The sequence below is a fragment of the Motacilla alba genome, chromosome 2 (genome assembly GCF_015832195.1).
Source record: "Motacilla alba alba isolate MOTALB_02 chromosome 2, Motacilla_alba_V1.0_pri, whole genome shotgun sequence".
Classification (NCBI taxonomy): Eukaryota; Metazoa; Chordata; class Aves; order Passeriformes; family Motacillidae; genus Motacilla; species Motacilla alba.
The window spans coordinates 66,948,123-66,970,195 of record NC_052017.1 but is presented as its reverse complement, the minus strand read 5'-3'; the positions used below and the strand labels follow the sequence as shown (position 1 = coordinate 66,970,195).

The window sequence follows — 22,073 nt, the reverse complement described above, 5'->3', positions numbered from 1 at the left end:
GAGAGGAAGAGGAGTTAGCTTATCCCCCCGCAAGATAATGACACATTGACTTGAAGTCCCCCCAGTGTCACATCTACATTTCATGTTTAAAATTATCTCATATGCGGAGATGCATTTTACTATTCACAGCTCCAGAATTAGAGACAGTGTAAACTTTACAAGGCTACAGAGAGGTCATTCAAATTTGGGGAGCACTACTACACATTTCTTGTACCAAAAAGCTTTAGAAATAGAGATGAGAATGCTTAATAGCTAAAATGTCTTCATTCTTTTCTGTCCTAAGCCATTTACAATTCAATTAGAGAGAAACTTGTCCTGCAGTGTTGCAATTTTGGACATGCCTCCTCTGGTGATGCAAGAGGTTAAAACTCCAGACTCTATCTCCTTATTGAGATATTTCCCTCTCAGATCTGTCAGTCAAATCCCCCATGTGAGATCTCCATGACCCACCGCAGCCGTGGTGGGCAAAGAGAATGAGCAGTTAGAGCTAGTGACCCATTCAGCATAGCTGAATCTTGGAAGGAAAAATGACCACAGCCTGAAGATTCAGTGAAGTCAGAGCAGCTTTCTCTTGCTATTACATTGAGGAGCAGAGAGTAGAGAAATCTCTGTCATTCATTAGAGCCGTATCACACCTGCTGGCGTGTCAAAACATAATGATGAGATTGTTCTGTGACATGAAGTATACACAAAGTAACTTCCCAATCCACAAATTAGAGCTCTATCTTCTGTCTCACTATGGCCTCACTGATATCACTCACTGCAGTAAAAATTTTCACATATGTACCTCAGCATAGACAAAAGGAGCATCAAATTGGAAGCAAACGTGACCATGTTTAATGGCTTGAACTGAGGCTGGACCACACCTGTACATACCTATGGGGAGAAGAGAGACAAAGTGAGAGACCAAATAAATTAAAAACATGTAAAAATACTATATTTTCTCAAAGAAAAAGAGTTCTTGGGGTTTGATGAAATCTTCTAATACCTTACAGGAACTCCCGACCAAGAAGCAAAAAGCTTAATTTTGTTACCAGCCCTGTAGATAACACAGACTCGGGTCTGGAGCAACCTGGTGGTTCAGTACCTTTAATGGCACTATAACATCCACTGTAAGGTCTCAAGCACTTGAAATACAGTTACAGCTGGGTTTGGTTAAAACAGATAATTTTGGGAAGAATCAGGTACACCACAGGCTGAGAAAGACCTTGCTACAAATTTGAGAAGATTGCATTTTAAGGGCTGTGAAATCAAGGACTGGAAGGAAAGACCAATGACTTTTTTTCTCTCCTGCCTACTGCCTACTCATGTAGTTCAGTTAGGGCTGCATAAAGTAAAGGAGAATTAATCTGATCAGGCTCCTATATAGGTACTCTAAAATGTGAGAAGCCATCTTTGGCAACAGGATCACATCTCTTCAGTACCAAGCAGGGCCTTTCTAATGCAGGATTTCATGGCCCAGGGCATCATGAGCAGTGTTAGAATAAGGATAGATTTATTTTAGAGTTCAGACCAAATCAGGAGAAGGCCCTGGGGTGAGTGTGGTTGTTTGGTTCAAGAAGTTGTCACTGGCTTTTTGGTGCCACTGGCTCAGCTATTGTCAGCTCATTGTTTGAAACAGAGATCCCAAACATTAAAAAGTGAACTAAGGAGGACTTCAAGCAATTTTACCATCACTGGTTTCTTGAGGTGTCCCATCAACAACCTGCCATCCTCCGAAGCCAACAGGAAGGTCAGGTCTGGTCATCCAAGCTTCATTCCAGCAATGATAATTCCTTAGACAAGAGATGGGACCAGTATATTAAATTCTTAGAAATAAGCACACAGACCAAAACAAATCCTGTGTATTTATGTCCTGGCATTGCTTCAATAACACTGTTTGCCAATTCAGGGATAAAAATGTTGACTCTTTAAAGAGAACAGATTTTTAGGTCTATAAGTTTGGTATCTAGCTGTTAAAATCTGAAAGCCACAATCCTTCCTTGTAGTTTCTTGACTGAAAGTTGAAGAAGGTTTTTTTGATTCTTCAAATATGTTCTGAGTATAAATGTCTCAGAAGATATGCCAGCGTTTGGAGATTTTTGGGGTATATGAAAAGCTATACAAACTAGAATCCCTTTCCTGTCAGACACCTCCACTTCAATCTGCCTGTTAAAGCAAACTTTGAATCTTCAAGCCAATGAAAGATGGTCTGCTTTATAATTATTCAGACTGAAGCTTTGGCATGTCTTATGAAGAGATTCGGGATCAACTCTGCAACGTACAGTGTGTAGTTTTGTCTTCATGGCTCAAAACAAGCATGCTTTGCTGGCTTCCACGTTGGTTGAAAAAAAGACCCTGCACAGCATTTCTAAAACTGTCTTCAATGTAGATTCCTTATAAGTTTTTTTCCCATGTGTCACGCCAATGCATGATGTCAGAGCTCTCAAAACACATCTTTTCATAAAACCTACCTACAATCACTGTGGGCCAACTTGCATCTTTAGGGCCCAGGACAGTGACCTGAATTATAAAATTCTGAGATTAGTTCATCTAGGTGCTCAGGGTTAAAATGCTCTCACCTGGCTGGATGCTCAAGAGAATTAAAATAATAGCACAGCACCATCACAGTCTGCCCTGGATGTTTCAAGGATAAGCAGAAAAGATGGACAGATGTTGTAACTTCCAGCAATGCTACCGATGCTCAAGGGAGAGCACAAGCAAGAAAAAAATATAATCTGGAAAGAGGGTCTCTCAGTAAAGCCAGCAAAATATTTGAATTTCATTACTGCAAAAAATAAAAGAAGGAAAGAGTAGAGAAAGGGGCAATTTTGCTTGCAAATTATACATATCCTACAGCAGATCTGAATAAACTTACATCTGTGTAGCTGCTGATATAGCCTCTAGTACACGCAATGATATTAGCAACCAAAATGAGGATTGTTAAACTCTGCCCATTTCATTAATAATGGGTGAAAATCAGTATGGAGCAGAGCCAGAAGGATCTGAAGCTTGTCTAACAAGACATTTCAAAGTGGAAATGAAAGCTTGGATCAGGGTAAAACTTGTCAGTTAGGAGAGTTAATGAAGCAGCACTAAAGAAAAAGGAATTATTCAAGGAAAATGACGCACACTCAGAGAATTTTTGATGCTGCTGAGTACTCGGTGCTGAATCATGCTCACAGAACTTTGCTAAGGGCTACCCGAGAATGGGGACACACTTCATGGAAGGTGGGTATTTGCAAACTGCTATGCATGAGAAAGACAGTCCCTGCCCTGAAGCCTTCACTGGTTCACATTGAATCAAAGTCAGACGTGTCACTGGCTTTGCATTCTGCGAAAGAAGAACCTGAAGAGCAGGAAAAAGGAAAAGATGATTAAAAACAAGGCTGGGAGTGGGGTAACAGTGTGGAAAATGGCAGATCTACTTCAGTTATTTAGTTAGGTAACACAGTTTTTCTATTTTTTTTTCAGTATTTGTCTTAGGACCTTTCTTTCTGGTTTCTATTGGTGTAGTGCTGGACACAATAGGATGGCAATTTTTTTAGGTCTGCTGCCATGCAAATAACAAGTACACATCAGGATATTGAATTTGAATGGACAGAAAGACACTGCTTGTAGAAAAGTGAGCATTAAGAAAAGGAGGATGAGGGAAACGTTTGCCTTTCCAAAGGTAGCAGAAACCTCCCTACAGAAGTCAGCATAGCTGAGGAGCTAATTCTGTGGCCATAATTTCTTGAACTGATTCTATAATTCTTGTATTCTACAGCAAGCCTGAGACATTAAAGAAAGCAAGAATGGCAATAGAGATCAATGTAGTGACCATTAAATATTTACAGAGATAATTACGGATAGACTAAACAAAGCAATGGGGAAATTAATAAAAGATGACCAGGCGGGTTTTATGCCTGGAAGACAATTCAAGAATGGTAGTTCATATTGCTTATGGGACAGGCAGATGCTGGAAGCAGCTGCTGCCCTTTTATGACCTAACAAGTTCAGGCACTTAGGTCGAGAGGGACTGCTAGGGTCAGGCACTGATGATATTGTCGAGAAATTAGAGCAAAGTGATCTGGAACTAAGTGGGAGAGCAGAGGTCTCAGAAGAGTTTTCTCCACAGGCCTGGATATGGATGAACTCCCATGAGGTTGGGTGACATCAAGAAAATTTCTGCTGAGATGCTGATGTTGATCTGCTTGGACCTCACAGTAGCAGTGAGTCTTGACTCCCATCCAAGAGAAATAGTCTTTAAATGTCTTTATATCATCATTAAGAAAGACAAGGAGAACAGACAGTACTGATGGCCCCAAATCCGGCCAGATTTATAAAAATAACTTTTTGCAAAGTCTGTGTAATTTTGTATATGTGTTTTGGTGGTGGTGGTGTTGTTTCCTATCCTGAGGGAGAAGACAATCTATAATAAAAATAAATAAATGTCAGATAACATTCAGAGGGAGCCCCACACTCAGAGATTGATTGGACTAAAAATCCTGGCTCCAAGTATCCCTGAAGTCTGAGAGTATTTAAGACCTGAAGACAGATCAGCTCCAGCAGTACAAGGCTAGAGTACAATAGAAATGATATATTAATAAAGAAAAAGAGCTTTGCTTCCAGTTTGCAAGAGATTATAAATAAAAGTGAGAAATGCATTTTAAAAATCATTATAAGTACCTTGAGCTTGTCCTCTTAAAAAAAAGAAATAAAAGAGGCATTAAAAATAAAATCAGGGTTAAGACACAAGTCATTAAAAGTCAGCATGTGGGCTACCAAGGAGTGTTACAGAGTAATGAAAAGAAAGGACACAGAGGAGAAATGAAAACAGGTGCATATATTAAGTCATGCCCAAAGGGTTATGTGCACCATGTACTAATAAATGCACTGGCAGGATAAAAGGATGAACATGGCAGTTAAAAAAGTTATCAAGCCAAGGAAAAGCAATGTAGGATGGAAGGATGAAATGCTAGTGTAAAATTGCATGTGGATTTCATTGGGACTAGGATGATTTTGGATGATCTGACCCTGTCCCAGAAGAATGCAGGAGAAAAGAGATTAAATTAAGAAGTATTGGGAAACAGATGGGAAAAATAGAGGTAGGAAAGTAAAAAGAAGTGTCAAAAGTTGGTGGGATGTATTTCATAGATCAGGTTAGGAGGAAGAGAGAAAGGATGAGACAGTGAAAATTGTAAAACATAGCAATGATCCATTGCCGGGTGTGTGTGGATTGTGCGCTGAGGCTCCCAATCACTGGCTCTTGTTTCACGTCTTTTGTAGCAGGCAGAGGAGGTTTCAGAAGACTTCTCCTCTACAGCTCTCTGAGCCATAAAAGGACCAGCCCCTGAGACATGCTGAGTCTTTCTGTCTCACAGACAGCAAGTGAAACTGCCCAAGGATACTAATAGGAGGTAACAAGGCAAATAACAGGAACACAGCTCTGGATCTCAGGAGAGCAGGCTTTAACATGTTAAAGGTCCTGCTTGGAAGAATCCCATGGGAGGCAGTTCTGAGTAGAAGATGGATGCACAAGAGCTGAATGTTTTTCAAGAGTCATCTCCTCCAGGCTTAAGAATGGTCCATCCTTGTGTGCAGGAAATCAACCTAAAGTGGCACAAATACACAAGGTGGTCCCAATTGAACTCCAACATATAAAAAGGGATGTTTAAGATAGAGGCAGGGAGTGGGGACAGGTGACCAGGAGGAAAACAGAGCCACTGTCTGAGTATGCAGGCACAGGTATAGGAAAGCCAGAACAGGGCAAACAAAGTACGTCAAGGGAAGTGAAGAGCAGCAAGAGATGCAAGCAAATCAGTATCAAAAGGAAGCTTATAGAATGTGACTCTGCTGTTGAACACAGCAGGCAACCTGGTGACAAAGGATTAGGAGAAGGCATTCAATGTATTCTTTATCTTGGTTTTTACTGCTAAGATTTGCCCTCAGGAATCACAGTCTATGAGACCAGGGTGGAGGTTTGGAACAATGAAAACTAGAAAAGCAACAAGATAGAGAACAGCTAAACAAACTGAACACACAGAAGTCCAATGGATCTGATGGAAAATATGAGGTAATCTCATAAAAAATGCTGAGGGATCTTGCCAATGTCACTGAAATGTCTATCTTCAAAAGATCATGGTAATTGGAGGAAGTTCGTGCGGACTGGAGGAAATCAAATATTGCTCTATTCTTCAAGAGAGAGGAGTATCCAGGGAGGGAGAGACTTGCCAGCTTCCCTTTGATCTCTAGGAAGGTTATAGAGCAAGTTCTTCTGGAAATAATTTCCAAACTTATTAAGGACTAGGTGATTGGCAGTAGTCAGCACGGATTTACAAGCAGCCAACTGTGCCTGACAAACCTGAGAGCCTTTTCTGATGAAACGAGTGACTGAAAGGACAAAGGGGAGACCACTGCATGGGAGTTGGTCCTTTTGACTTTAGTTCCATCTCCCAGAACATCCTCACAGACAAACCTTTGAAGCGGACTAGACAAATGGACAGCAAGATACATTGAAAACTGGCTGAATTGCTGGGATCAGAGGGTTGTGATCAGTAGTGATCACCTGAGCTGGAGCTCAGTCATTAGTTGTGTACCCCAGGGGTCAATACGGGATCTGACACTGACACAGCCTCATTATTACCTGGATTACAAGACCTGTTGTACCCTCAGCATGTTTGCTGATAAAGAAAACTGGAAGGAGTAGTTGATACAACTCAGACTGTACACAAGGAAAAACTAAGGCAGCTGGGACTGTTCAGTCTGAAGATGGAAAGGCTGAGTAGGATCTTATCATGTGTATAAATTCCTGGTTAGGGAATTGAGGGAAAGAAGACATAGCCAGACTCTTCTCAGTAGCCCAAGGACAGAACAAGAAGCAATGGGAACATACTGAAACACAGAAAAATCTGTGTGAAGATCAGGAAACACTTTTCTTACTGTGAAAATGGTTGAGCACTGGCACAAGTTTCCCAGAGTAATTGTTGGTTGCCCATCCTTGGAGATGAAGCCCAACTGGACGCAGACCTGAGCAACCTGCTCTAGCTGACGGTGCTTTGAGCAGGAAGGTTGGATGACTTCCAAGGGTCCCTTCTAGTCTCAACTACTCTGTCTTGCTGTGACACAAGGATCACATGTAAATGAACCTGCTTTCCTTAGATTTCCTCTTGAATATGGAAATCACATAAAAGATGTCACAGCAACAGGTTCAGTCACTTCCTCCACCACATAGTGGGTTTATTGCAGTTTTAATACAAAGACTTGCAGAGATTAAGTTATTAATGAAACATGCTGATGAGCTACTATGCTAATGAGTTGAAGATCTCATTGACACAAGTCAGGTATATTAACATTGAATAGGACAAGTATCTCCTGAATATAGGAATGTAGAGGTCACATTCATTTCTTCACTCTGAGGAGGAGAGGCTTGAGGGCCAATATCCCACACAGAGCATATAATCAATATATGCTACACTTTTCCTGTCAGACAGAAGACTGTAAGAGTTTGAAGATCCAGCTAGAGGACTGCCTTCTCAAAAATAATGTGTAAACTCCTCTTGGCCCTAGGGAAATTCCTTTTTATAAATCTGGTGATAGCATTTCAGTATCTTTTATGATACCCTGACTTGTTTATTTTTCAGCAGGGCAGGGTTTATTTTGGAAAGCACCTCTTTGTAACAATGACTGTGTGGACACAACGTAAAACCAGTCTACAAATATGGAAACGAAGCACAGGCTGATCAAAAAAGGGTGTTTTTCCACAGATATTGAGGTACCCCTTGGAGCCTGGCTCCAGAAGGATGGAAGTGCCCATCCTACCCTCTTCCATTTTTAGAAAAACAGGTCCCTATGGAACATAAGCCCATTCCAGCTCTCCAGTGTGCTTAAATGAGCTCTGTATGGGAACATTAATAGCAGGATTCCCCAGGGGTTGCCTGTTTACACCACAAGTCTCCATATTAGTCAGCCTACCAACAATCTATTAATTCGGTTTCACAGAAGCCAGCAGTGTTCTTCAATGCACAGAGAAATAAACACAATACAGGCATTGCCATTATGTTTTTACAACTTTTATCATTGACACATTAAAGGCATTTTCCAGGAGGACTCACCAGACAGAATCTTTTGTAAGTCTGGTGTCCACTTTTCCTTCATCATCCAGAAAGAAGTCCATCCGTAAATTGGCATTGTTATCATGGGCAGAAGAATAGTTGGTAATGAGTCTTGCAGGTATCCCCAAGCATCTCAGAACTGTGGCAAAGACAGAAGTGTGATGAGAAGGACAAATATGAGACTGCATTCATGGATGACAGAAATAGTAATAACCAGAACAAAATGGGAAAACTCAGTCAAATCAACCCAAATAATTCCTTCTATTTGATTGATATTGCACATGCTAAATATTTGATTTGGTCTCAAAATTATGAGCATTAAAGACAAATATTGGTACAAGGGGTATAACCAAAGCATCTGATTACCAATAGTTTCAAAGCAGCTTTGCACAGTTACCACATGGCAGAATTTCAGGTCAAATCTGGGTGCAATGGGCAGATGCATGACCAAATGTGATATAAAGGAAAAGAAGTTTGAGCTTGCTAGAGATACACAATATATTAGGTCTCTTAGTATCAGTAACTTGGGAGAATTATGAGACTATGCTAAAAAGAAAATTAATAGAAAGTATCTCCTTTTAAGGAGTTTTTAGTTGGAGTTTTCCTGTTTGATGTCTGTTGTCAGACGGGATCTAGAGAACACAAAGAATAAAGTAGAAAATTACTGTTAACAATGGGGAAAAGCTGCATTATTTGCAACTGAAATGACAAGGTTTGAGAATCTGAATAAAATGCATTACATAATTCATATTGCCTGCCAAGTAACAGCATTTTGTAGTCAATAGTCCCTTCTTTCATTAAGACCATAAAAGGAGGATCAAAAAAAAAGGCCCTAGCCCTAACACTCACACTATTACAAAATAGCACTGATGACCCTTTTTACCATTTGACATGTGGTAAATTTAAAAGATGTGGAAAAACTGTGGAAATGCTACAGCTATGTCCGTAATCTGCAAGACTGCATCAATAGGCTTCTATGTTTGTTGTGTACCCTGGCAGATATATAGTCATGGAGCACATTCCTGGGCTAGGCGAAAGGGTCTGTGGGGTGACACATCATCTCAGCTACTCCAGATGACATACTTTGTCTCAGACACAAAAAGATCCTGGATTTCAATTTAGGAGACAACATGGTTCTGCAGAAAACAGAGGGTGAGGGGTTTTTGGTGGTTGGCAGGGTTTGTTTTTGTGGTCTTTTTGGGGTTTCCTGGATTTTGTTTGTTCGGTTTGTTTTGTATTGTTTTGGGGTTTTTAAAAATCTTTTTTGTTTGGGTTATTTTTTCAGTTTTTTGGTTGGTTTTTTAGTGGTGGTGGTGGTTTTTTTGTTTGGGGTGGATTTTGGGGCAGTTTTTGTGGTTTTGGTTTTTTAAAGGGAAAACATTTTTTATTGAAAATCCTATTTAAAAACAGTTCCAATGCTTCAGAGCTGAACAGCCCTGCTGCTACTGCTGGGTTTTGTATATTCATTACTGTCACTACTGTGACTCCCAATAAAGTGTAACACTGCACATTCATTTCAAGTTCCTGGATGAAAAATTACCTGGATGCATCCAATACCATATGTACCTATTGATTAAACTTAATTCAAGTGCCCTCCCAGGCTTCCAGCACATGAGCCATCAGGGCTCATTGGAAATAATTTGTCTGACAATTTCAAGATTAATGACCATTTTTTGGAATGTTTTAGCATTTTTAACAGATGAGTATCTGCAGTGTACAATATAGTGACCTTGGAAAGCTGGACTGGTCACAATGATAAAACATTGACAGATGAGAGAGACTGAAAAACACCTCAAAACAACCCTCATAGTTGCAGGTGATTTTTTGGACCTTTGCTGTCCCCTGTGCAGTGGTCAGCAGCTAGGTGTGTCAGTGGCTGTCATCAGATCAGCCAATACTGGACAATATTTGCGTTTCATAACGCTCAACAAACTTTATACTTGCAGTGCAAAGTGCCAGGTCTCTGACTTGACTAACTTAGTCAGCAAACCAAGTCAAGTTTTGCCCCAGATAAATACGCCTCTCCCTTTAACACAGCAGGCTCCGGGCTCTGCTGCATCGCCCCAGTTTCACAGTGGCCTGCAGGCAAATTATTGCGTAGTGGTGATTCAGGGCAAGTGTGGGGGGAAGGTGGGAGAACTGGTGCGTGTGTCTGTCTGTGATCTAGGGAAATCCAGATAAGGCAATGGGCAGAGAAGACAAAGTGGCCCATGGAATCCACTGCAAGGAATTGCATCCATAAGAAACATTTGCCTGAACTTTTTCAAACCCATTGTGTGAAGCTCAACATAACCAGGCAGTGTGCACTCACAGCCCAGAAAGCCAAGAGCATCCTGGGCTGCATCCAAAGCAGTGTGGCCAGCAGGGCAAGGGAGAAGATTCTGTCCCTCTGCTCTACTCTGCTGAGACTCCACCCCAAGAGCTGCCTCCAGCTCTGGGGTCCCCAGCATAGGAAGGACATGGACCTGTTGGAGCAGCTCCATAGGAGGCCACAAAGTGTGTTCCTGTGCATTAGCAGATGATGTTGTTAGAAAGTGCTAGACAGTCAAAACATGGGACCAATCCAATGCTGCTTGCCCCACCGGTTTTTATGACCTGCAACATTCTGCTTATTGCAACGCTAGAACGCTAGTTTGACCAAATGCGTTTAGACTTAATCTTGTATACATTTTATAAACCAGGCCATCATTTATTTTTTCCGTTCTTCTGGCTCATGAACTCCACATAAAATGTTAACAGTGCTCAGTTAACAGATGCAGGGACAGTGCACATCAATTTTCCTAGGAGCAATACTCAGTACGTAAGATTTGGCCTTTCTGGAGCAGAAACACTATCACATATCCCATATTGAGTAGTTATTTAATCTTTTAGGTCTAGACAACAAGCACTCTGTCTAAGAATTCTTGACAGAAATGTGGACTGTGCTGAAGGACTCAACTTTCCTTCACACAAACTTACCCTCATGAGTCACTGAGTACATTTCACTGAACCAATAAATAGTTAACAGATTTGTGTGGAAGAGCAGCTGACCTGAAGGGCACGCCAGAGGTTTATTTAAAGACCATCTATTTTAGCCATGCATTTTTAAGTATCTCTACTATTTACTCCTGAACAGCACAGAACTAGGAAGTATTTTAGTTAGTTTTACCTAAAAACTCTGTTAAGCAGGACCCAAGCCACAGCAGCTTGGAGCTTTTCTCACTAATACCTACATGTGTTGAAGACACCAGCAAAAACCCAGCATTGGCCATATCGGACAGGTTGCTTAGAACTGTAGTACTCCAAGAGAATGTCCACACTTCCTGTCCAGGCTGAAGGTGCAACACCATTATCGTATGAATTGTTCCAGGATCCAGCAATCACACCATTGTCATCCCTGGAGTTAATCTAAAATTGAAGGAAGTGAGCATTAGAGATGTCAGAGACTGAATAACAGTCTCTATATAGCTCTTTATAGTTCTTTAACTCAGCAAACCAATAGGGTGAAAGAGAGTGAATATAGCCAAGTTTAGGCTAGAATGTAAGAGAAGTGTTTTGTTATGAAGGTAGGGGGATAAATAGGACAGTCTTGTTAAGGGCCATGGATTCTTCATCACTGAGCAATTCTGAATGAAGGTCAAACACTTAAAAATAAATTTGAAATTAAATCACCATGCTGAGTAACCATGTTGCCAGTTAATAAGTTTTATTAACATTAAACATGCTGATTGTTGTGTATTTTTAATAAACACAATCAGTTATATACTGGTAAGCAAGTCTCAGAAATATTAAGCTATATTCTTTCCATCATCTGTTTTTCTGTCCATATCGGCCCAGAGATTTTAATAAAATCACTCCTGATTTACAATGGATTGAGAGGAGGACCAGTCTACTGTTATTTTCAGAGTAGAAACTAATTTCTTTTGTCTGGCCCACATGAAAACAAGAAGGAATTTGCTGTGTAAGTTTTCCTCTGGTAAGATTATACAAAGCAAAGAGTTTTGCTGACTAATGGCTATACTGATAGGCATTAACGAGCAATAACTCTCCTAGCTGCAATTTGAACCAAACCAGTTGAGGCTGTGCAAAAAGCTCATTCACGCTGTACCTTTTAATTATGCTAATATGGAACAGCTACACGCCAACCAAATAAATCACAATTCTCACGTAAAAGCTTTTGGCTCCATTAACTACTTTTTTATAATTAGAAAATCGACTTCCTGTGAACTCTAGGACTGAGATGAGCTAAGTATTCAGAGTCATAACCAACGGGTTAAGAGGTTGTGCCCATCTCACCAGTGTAGGAAACACGCCAAGAAAAGAGTCACTTCAAGGACAGGACAGCATATTGATCTTCACTTTCTACTCTGACTGTAATGAGTGGAAGAAGAAAGGAAGAAGAAAGGAAGAAGGAAGCCTCAAAAGGATTCCAGCATGGGGGGTGCATATCTTCAGACAAGCTCAACTCTACCACATTTCAACTTGAGCAAGAATGAGGTTGAGTAACACAGATGGGATTTCAGCACCTCTTGCCCACTTCTTACTCAGGTCCAACCCCCTACCCAGTTATGGCCCAATTCTGCAGATTAGCCCTAAAGTCTAATGAGTCCTGGATTTCCAGTTGTGAACTCCTCCATTTCTCTAAAATGTTGAGCGGCTCAAAACCCAACTAATATCCAAGCCCTATTTGGATTCATAAAATTTGTTCAATTCTGTCCTGAGGACTTTCACAGTCCTTACATGAGGGACTTACGCATCTACTAGTTCACGGAGGAGGAAACTACATTTGTTTCTTTCTTCTATCCAAGATCCAAAGCTGTATTTCTAATATTTGGGGTGAAAGAATGAACTAAAATTTTAGAAGACAAAGAGAAGTAGAGGTGTTCTCAATACTTCTTGCTGAAGCTATTCTATTTAACATGCAAGATTGAGAGGCTGGATATTCCACTTCAACATCTTCTAAGACAAAGAGCTCATTTTCTTAAAGCCTGGGCAAATGCTAAAACAAAGGAGTTAAAGAATCATCTTTCTCCAGCAGCCATGTTTTGTGGACAGTCTATTTTAGTAGCTGGCTCAGGAGAACATCTAATTACTCTAGCTCAATGATTGGAGTATTATTCTGGAAGCAGAAAGCACCAGTTCAGACCTCGAACAAGGCAAAAGAGAGGACTCAGCCTCTGTCTTCCACAACCTGGATGAGTCTAGCATCTTGAATATTAGGGATGGGACTGCTCTTGCACCCATAGCATGATTCCTGGTGCCTGGCAACTGGAAAGAATGGAGGTCTCGATAGTCCCCTCAGTTATTTTAGGTACTTTCATTCTGACTGAGGTATGTTTTGTGGACCTCATGTTAAAGAGGACAGTTCCCACAGTGTTTTCCTCTGGGGCCAAAGCAGCCCACTTATATAACTGTTCTCAGCCTGATTAGGTCATTTGGGGCTTGGATCAGACACAACAACACGCACCATTGCAGTGTTCTAAGACCCCATTGAGGTTAGTGCTGGAGTCCACATAAAGTCCCTCAGTTCCCCATCCAAAATTCCGCCCATCATGCCACTGTATTATCCACAGCAGAAACTGTTTTCTCAATTATATTAGCTACTGGAAAATGAGCACATTGTCACATAAGAAACACTTATGCCTGGAGTGCAATGTCTAAAAGTGGCTTTCCCACCAGTGAGGAACAGTTCTCAGGAAAAGGCAATAAGCCAACAGCTTGAGCCTTAGTGGAGAGAAATAAAATGTCAGACCCCAGAATGGACAATTGTCAGAAGGGACAACTGATCTGTTGTATGTTGTAGAGAGCATGTCAGGGCAAGAGGGCCAGTTAAATCTGCCCAGCTTTGATTTATGAGTCCCTTCTGAGGCATATTAGGCATCCATTACATACCACTGCTGAGGCAACACGGCAGATTTTGATTGGGTTTCCACGACCAGAGAGCTCTAGTTCTGCCTTGTCCATCAGGAACAGGCAAGCATCCAGAACGTTTTCTTCAAACTAGATAAAAGAAAATAAAAAGGGACACAGGGGAAAAATTGACTCACTTTTTATTCTGGAAAGAACAGGCAAAACTATTTTTCCCTGTTGTTGTAATTGCTGATTAGTTTCAAAATTAGCTGGTCACATCAAAGCTCTGTGTTTAACAATAGATATTTTCTTCTGGAATAATCACCCATGTGTGGGGGAAAAAAAAAAGTGAGAGTCTGTGAGGCAAGAGAGTGTAATTTTCAATTCAATCTCAGTCCAGTTTCCAGAAGGTTGAAATGACAACACAGACTTTCTGACAGGACATGAAATTTTAAGTGCTAACAAGTATATAAGAGTAGGGTATATAATAATAACTACAAGAAGCTTGTCTACTTGCAAAGGACTTTATGTCCTTCACAGATTCCACACCTGCTAATTCCAGGGCTTCTCCGACACAGCCGGTGCATTGCTGGGAACTTGAACAATAAGTGGTTTGCCAGTGGTAATTTGAAGGCACTTGTATTTCAAAGTTATTTTTAAAATCTGTTTAAAATTGACAAGCCAAAAGCTTATTATAGAGATTAATCCTGGTCTAAAAAATTTAGACATCAAAAATACCAAGTGACCTAAAGCAGTCTTCTTCAAAAATAGAGTGAAAAGGTACATTTTTTTTTTCAATCTAGCATGAACAAGCACAAGAATGAATTGAGGGCAGAGGTGTCTAAATAGACCAGAAACTATTTGTCACAGAACTTGCCCTGCTATGTATTTCATTTTCCTTAGAAGAAACTGCATAGCAAAGGAAAATACCTCTGTCCCCTGGAAAATGCAGGCAGGGAAATGCACAATAATAAAACAAATACCTTCTAGATCCACAAACTTATATTAACATTCAAGGCTGTGACAGAAACACCATGGTGTTAGGTTTTATGTTCTATGCTTGCATCCTGAAAGATATGATTCATGCTAATAGGATTTTTGCTCTCAAGCTGCTATTAGAGCTGGATTGATTTCCTAACTCTCTACAGCCTGGCTTAGGGCTCCTTGGCAGATAGGGCCATCCTGAAATTGCCTCCTGAAGAAAGTGAGAAAGACCCCAGATCAAACTGCTGCTTTGGCAGTCTGGGGAGAGGAGAATGAAGAGTGAGGTCAGAGAGCTGAAAAGGAAGACCCAAAGAGTAAAGACTGCTGCTGATATAGCAGGGAAGATGGGAGGGATAGAAGTGACATCTTAGACATTGAGCTCTGGCACAAGCCAAGAAAGGGTAAGCACCATTGTGTTTCACCATCTTCAGCCATTTCCTGGCCAATGGAAGTCCTTTGCTTCTGCCTTGAGGGTAGCACTGCCATATGGATCCTTTTCAGCAAGCATCCTCCAAGGCAGCACACCTCTATTATTATCACCCACACTTGCACTGAATTACTTTCTCTGGAGCAGGTATTCGCTAATGATCACTTTATAGTCTGAGCAAAACTGAATTAATGGCATTTGGGAATAGGGAAACAGGGATCAGTGTTTCTCAGAGACTACTACTAGTATTTTGTCATCACTGGGAAGCTGAATAATTGCACATCCCAGTCCACTCCACTGGGGTGACGCAAATAATGTTGGGTGAATGACTGTGCTGTGGAGAACCTCTTTGGCCCCTTGCAGCTGTCCTTCCTGGTTCAAATTCACTTTTCTTCTAGTCTGGCTCAAAAATCTCTTACAAGGATCAAAATCTGCTATCTGCACTTCAATTAATCAGGCCTGGGTTAGATCAGTAGGAGGTTTACCTTGCAAATTAAACTTTTCTCATCTACAGTTTATGAGACACTGTCAATCTTGCCAGGATATACAGAATGAATAAGGAGGAAATAGATAGCTATCAGGGTTGTTGCCTTCCACCTTAGCATTTACAAAGTGACATGAATACTTGTGAAATAACTGGATCAACAGGGAAGAGAAGACAAGCTGCAAGGGCTACCTGGCTTACACTTTTGCAGTAGTGTAGGATGCAGAGTAGCCTTAACACTAAGGCCAGTTTTGCCCTTCTTGACTATTAAGGAATTTAAGAAATAATTAATCAAACTAAAGCAGTTTTCTGCCTTCATTCTTGGCAAGATCCTACCTAGAGGGAAGTGGAACAGAAAAATAGCAGTTATAAGGCTGAACATGTCTGAAATATCAGAGGAACCGGAGAAGTAGTAGGCAGGGCAGCCAGGACAGGTGAGTGAACCTGATCCAGGCAGAGTCCCTGTCTGTTCCATTGAAGCTGAAATGAAAATAAACCTATTTCAGGAGCAGGGAACTTTGGTAAAAACACCTGAGAAAAAATGCTGGTGGAAAATAAGGCACGAGAAAACACCCAGGTGAAGTGCACACAGATACGCCTTGTGTTACAGAGCAGCACACATAGCTGTCCTGGGCATCCACCTGCATGGTAAGCTGTTTCCAATAAATGACTTTCCATTTAAACCAAAGTAAGGGAGGCCGTATCACTTTTTGCACTGATTGACTTGAGGCTGTGTTTCTCGTAGTCAGCTGCAGGCAGATGTGATCTCATGTTGCCTGTGGTCGGACCTGACCAAATGCATGTGCTGTAGAATTACATGGGCACAGTGGGTTTCCAAGCTCAGACAGATCAATGTGGGGACTTGAGAGAAGCCACGATGGTAGCAGAACTCTATGCCCACCTGTTTTATTTTCTTTTTCTCACAAAACCAAAAGTCAACATTAAATGATTGATGTAGCATCCAACTTCTGACATTTTCCAGCTAGAGAATTCCTATGTGCCTAGATTTCTTCCAAAGCCAAATTTCCCCTGGATCCTCCATGGAATTTTCTGAGTGATTGCCTTTTACAGTTTCTTAGAAGGGATTGCAGTCATGTTACAAAGAACACCTCCCTCCTTATTCATTGCAGCCATGTTTCAACTCTTCTGTTTTTTTCTCTTCCTCTGTCCATGTTTCTTGCCTTTTCTTCTCTCGTGTTGATGCTTCTCATTACAGACAGCAGATTTGAGAGCCATCTCCAACCAGTTTTGAACTCTATGCTCCTTTTGAATTTACAGTCTGAGTTAAAGTTTCCAGCTGTCATTTTCCTAAGTAATTTTTTAGCTTAAGAACACTATCATGCATGAGTCTATCTGCATTTTTGTATAAGACCATATACCTTCCACCCCTATGACTCTGTGTGGCCTTGTGCTTTTACTTACATGTTGTAAAGGGTTATATATCATAAATATAAAAAGCATGATTGTATGATGTATTCATAATATAGCCCTTTCTGCTAGTGCTTTTACTCACAGCAATGCTGCTGTTCTTAACATCTAGGATTGCCAAAAATGTGTCTTTAATAGCTGGAAATGGGCAGGGTAAGATCAGGAACACTGTCTCCTCTCTTTCACTGAAGGTAAGGGAACCAGAATAATATTTTTCTGTTCCTATGCAGATTGACATGTCTGTTAAATTCCTACAAAATTATTAATTCCATTAAAGCTCTTGGCTTGGGCCTGTTGAGATGCATCTGCCACACTCAGCTTTCACATGGGCAACCAATACAAAAGATGCACTACAGCACGGGGTGCAAATCAGGTCCTCTGATTTCAACCAACACAGGAATTTCCATTTCCAAAGTACATGAAAAAGGACTACGGAATGGCCCTAACCTCCCAGGCAGAACTACCTCCTAGCAAAGCCAAATAAATAATGCAGTTTCTCAAGGAAGGCTGGTATTTGTGTCAGGAAGATGCCAGATTCCTAGAATATAAACACCTCAGGCCAAGCCACCTTGGGCCATAAATTTAGCATCTTAGGACATAAATCCAGCATCTGATTTAAGCAGCTTCTTCCACCTCCAGCTGCTTATTCCCCTCTCTCCCTCCCCCTTACATCTGTCATGGAGTGAATCCCAAATCTAGGAACAGAGCAAGCCCAAGAAATTACCAAGGGGGGGGAAAAAATCAAGGAGATGCTTATTCAGCTAGATCAGCTTTCCAGTCTGAGTCACTGCATGGCTGCACAAGTGCTTGCAGGGGGAAAGAAGGGCCAGGAGGGGGCATTTTTGGTCAGCTTACATGCAAGCCCAGCTTTGGCCTCAGGATCTGGTTCCACATCTCTTATATCAGAGGCACCAGCAGTTTATGGAATTTCTTCCCCGCTCCTTATTTATGGGTTGTTTTTGTCTCAGTCAGGAAACTAGTCAGACCCTGCAAACAACGGCACTGACACAACCAAAGGAATGGCGCAGAGGCAGGAACTCCCTAATGCAGTGCTGCCACAGGAAAAAAAAGATGAAATTGTACCCTTAAATTAGGAAAAAAGAGAGATGTGAGTTCAAAGAGCTCTCCAGGGCAAGCACACTGGCAATCCATCCTGTTCAAGCTTTGAGGTGGTATTTAGCTGAGGGAGAGAAAGCAAGATGTAAGGACCCTTCTGCAAAGCTGTGCTAGGGAGGTACCACAAAAACTGAATGGATCCATCACCACAGTAGTAAGGAAATACCTTCTTAATTGTGCTGTTATGAAAATCAGCAGATGAGATGAGACAAATTCACCATGTCCAGTATCTGTATATTGGAGCCCCTCTGAGTGACAGCTAGGGTTATAGCTTTGCTGTCATTTCAATTCAGCTTGACAATGCCTTTTCCCCATTCTAACACAGTAAATTAATTCTTCCATCCAATAGGGATTTTTAGGCCAGATAGTTCTTACAAGAAGGTTGAGGTAGAATAGGCAAGTAAAAAGTCTGAGACAAGGGCTAGTGGTTTTAAACTAAAAAAGGGTTGGTTTAGATTTCGTATAAAGAAGTAGTTTTTTACAATGATGGTGGTAAATTGCTGCAACAGGCTGCTCAGAGAAGCTGTGGATGGTCCATCCCTGGAAGTGTTCCAGGACAGGCTGGACAGGAATCTGAGCACCTGGTCTAATGGAAGGCGTTCATGTCCATGGTGGGGTGGTGGAAACAGATGATCTTTAAAAATCCCTTCCAATTCAAATTATTCTATGATTCTATGTTATTGAAGGCACACCAATACCCCACTCCAGCCTTGTGGAGGGTGTCTGCCCCAGACTTTGAGAGACAACTGGAGACTGATGTTATCAAGTCCAGGCAGAAAAAGGAGAGATTCCCCCAGAATTTAAAATGTTGGGATTAAACACTACTTTGTCATGGGAAACTTGTGACTATCTGATCCCCAAGAAGAACAGAATTATTTCCATCAAGTTGCTAAAGCTAAAAAGAAAAGTCGAAAAACAATATGACCTGTTGTCAAAAAATGAAAAAAAAAAGCCAAACAAACAACTCTACTTTTCATAAATTGATTTGATCCTGAAGCAGCAATAATGCAGCAGCAGAAATACCTCTGCCCTGTGGAAACCTCAGCTAATGATTATAACTTCCAACAGGCAGCCTCTTAGTATCTGAAATATGCCCCTGAAACAAGGTCTTTAAATATCAGCTATTATAGTATTGCTTTTCTGGATTAGGCATATGCCCACTTCATGCAATTTTAAAATGATACCCCTTATCTTTCTGAAGGAGAAACCAATAATGCATTCCAGAGCCCACAGTCTCAACCACAGTCTGGTGTCAATTAAACTCATTTGTTGTCCTACTGGGAGCATCCAGAGAAGATCTAAACAGCTCACCTGCCCGTAACTCCAGCTTCTTGATTTTACATCTTCAACGTTTCCATGGAATATAATACCAACATCATTCAGAACATATTCTTCCCTTTCTTTCTCGTCATCCAGGTACACAGCATCCACTGCATTAGTTTACCAAAAATAAATATCAGTACAAGTGCTTAATTTTCATATAGGACAGATAAAATATCTTAGCACATAATACATTCATCTTTGATGAAAAGTACCCCTCTTGCATCAAACAAAGCATTACTTGCTTCAAAAGAGTTCAGGGATAAGGAGGTAGTCATCCTAGTTAGGAATATGATACACAATTTAAAAACATGCAAGATGGAAAAGTACTGGCAACTCCTGCCAGTTTTCTCAGGATCTGTAAAATATGATTAAAATGTCACATCTTATCAAGAATTTCATGATTAGTGTGTATAACTAATTTAAAAGTTGGAGCACCATGATGCAATTCTGCATCTATACAAACAGATCAAAGAACAATTTCAAACCTATTAATGTTAATGGAAAACAACTCAGGTCAAGAGATCTAAAGAAAAATCTGTAGTGCATTAAAAAATGGAATACAGTTTTAATAACGTATTAAGAGAAGGGTTTGATTGCCTTTTCTATGCATTAGTTATTGACTGGAGTATCCCTTCCCCACATAGCTTGACTAACCACATAATAGGAGAAATTCATATTTGGAAGTGTCTAAGTGAGAACTGAAAGTAATTGGATGAGGTCTTTATCAAAACATATACAAAAGGTACATTCTAGACTGGACTTATATCAAAAATCAAGAGTATATGCATACACGCTTGACTTGCAAATATGATTTACATATGTAAATAACTCATTATTAATGTTCATATGGAACCCCGGATAACATGAAACCATTCAGACATTCACAGGTAAGTATGAAGCAGGCTGTGATGCTGAGGTGCTAGAATATTTGAAGATTTCTTTCCTGTGCCAATGCTTGTATTTTGAGACTAAAAGATACACGTTAACAATTAATAGCATGGGAATTAATTAATTTGGGGAAATCAGTACTGTGGTTCCAGATAGCAAATTAAAGGGAATTTCCTACAGTTTGACATGAGCAAGTACAAAACTACACTCACTACTGTCAGAGTAGATTTCTTCAGCACCCCATTACAGATAACTAGAGGGTCATTTAACTTTTAAAAGCCTATTGATTTGTTGTGTTTTGTTGAAATGCAAATCAGATTTGCACTTTCTTGTAGACCTCATCCTCAAAAGCTTCTTCATTTCTCCATGAATCTGCAATTTGGCCAAAAATAAGCTAAAAGCTGAGCCCACCCAAAAAAAAAAAAAAAAAAAACCAAAAAAAAAAAACAAAAAAAAACAAACAAAAAAAAAAAACCCCAGAAAAAAAAATCAATGGCAAGGCTCACATTGGCCTCAGCTAGGTGAAAGGCTTTGCCAATATACACACCTGACCCTTCTGAAAGTTTTGTTTTTCCTCAAGATATTTTTCTATTTCTATGTCTATATATATACATAAGGGATTATGCCTAGATATGTAATATAATGACCTCCACATTGGTGTTCAAAGGATGATAGAGAAGCAGGGGTTAAATACAAGGAGCCTGTATTGCATTTGAGGAGATCAGTGCTTGCTGTTATGCTTTATGGCAGTTGCTGTACAGGCCCTGATGACTAAGTACAACTTGAAGCAAGCAGAGGAACAGCAGGCTTAATGGAGTTTTACCTAAAGCAGACAGGTCTGAGACCCACTCCTGTTATTCGGCAGGGTGGTATTCACCTGGCTTCTAAAGGCTAGACCATTAAGAAGTTTGTAAGCTTTTCACTACTCATGACCTAGGGCATTGAAAAGCTGCACCCAGGTACAACGTGGATGATCATGGGTTCACTATATTCAGAGGCTACAAGGTGAAAGAGTGTTCAGACTTGACAGTGAATGAAAAGGCTGTAGCCATTTCTGCAAGCAGGGACTCTCATATACTTATGAAACTGTATATTACATTACTTTTTTGTGCTCCAACAAGTTCTGTATAACATCCCACTAAAAATATGGCAGGTGTTACAGATCATGTAGGCTCTGTTTCATTAGGCTGGATTTGCCTGATTTGCTCATTGAACGATTATCTGCATTCTCTCACTGAGCTCTGGATTTTATTAAAGTCTGTCCATACAAATAGTACACAGAGTTCATTTAAAGAAGGAGAATTCACACCTTCTTCTGTGCAGTTACACATTCAGTGAAGTGAGTGCATATGCCTTCTTGACAGCTGTTGTTTTCTTTTGGGGATTAAAAATATCAACATTGATCTTGCTGGTATCAGATGAGATGCTTATGTTATTTTGAGACTCCATGATCTTTGCTAAATCAGATGAAAATTGATTAACTTCTATGTCGATTATTTTAAATATTTGTGTTTTTGAT

The 22,073-nt window shown here is 40.5% G+C and overlaps 1 protein-coding gene across 4 annotated transcripts in view; it reads right to left on the bottom strand.

Moving 5' to 3' along the window:
* The window catches only part of F13A1 (coagulation factor XIII A chain), a 59,509-nt gene that overhangs the window by 13,334 nt on the left and 24,102 nt on the right, over positions 1 to 22,073 (bottom strand). For all 4 annotated transcript variants that reach the window (XM_038126794.1, XM_038126792.1, XM_038126793.1 and 1 more), the window contains exons 5-10: positions 19,655 to 19,773; positions 13,947 to 14,054; positions 11,288 to 11,462; positions 8,076 to 8,214; positions 1,672 to 1,775; positions 788 to 876 (exon numbers count right to left, since the gene is read on the bottom strand). In XM_038126794.1, the coding sequence (XP_037982722.1) occupies positions 788 to 876; positions 1,672 to 1,775; positions 8,076 to 8,214; positions 11,288 to 11,462; positions 13,947 to 14,054; positions 19,655 to 19,773 (734 nt within the window). The remainder of the gene's footprint in view (positions 1 to 787; positions 877 to 1,671; positions 1,776 to 8,075; positions 8,215 to 11,287; positions 11,463 to 13,946; positions 14,055 to 19,654; positions 19,774 to 22,073) is intronic.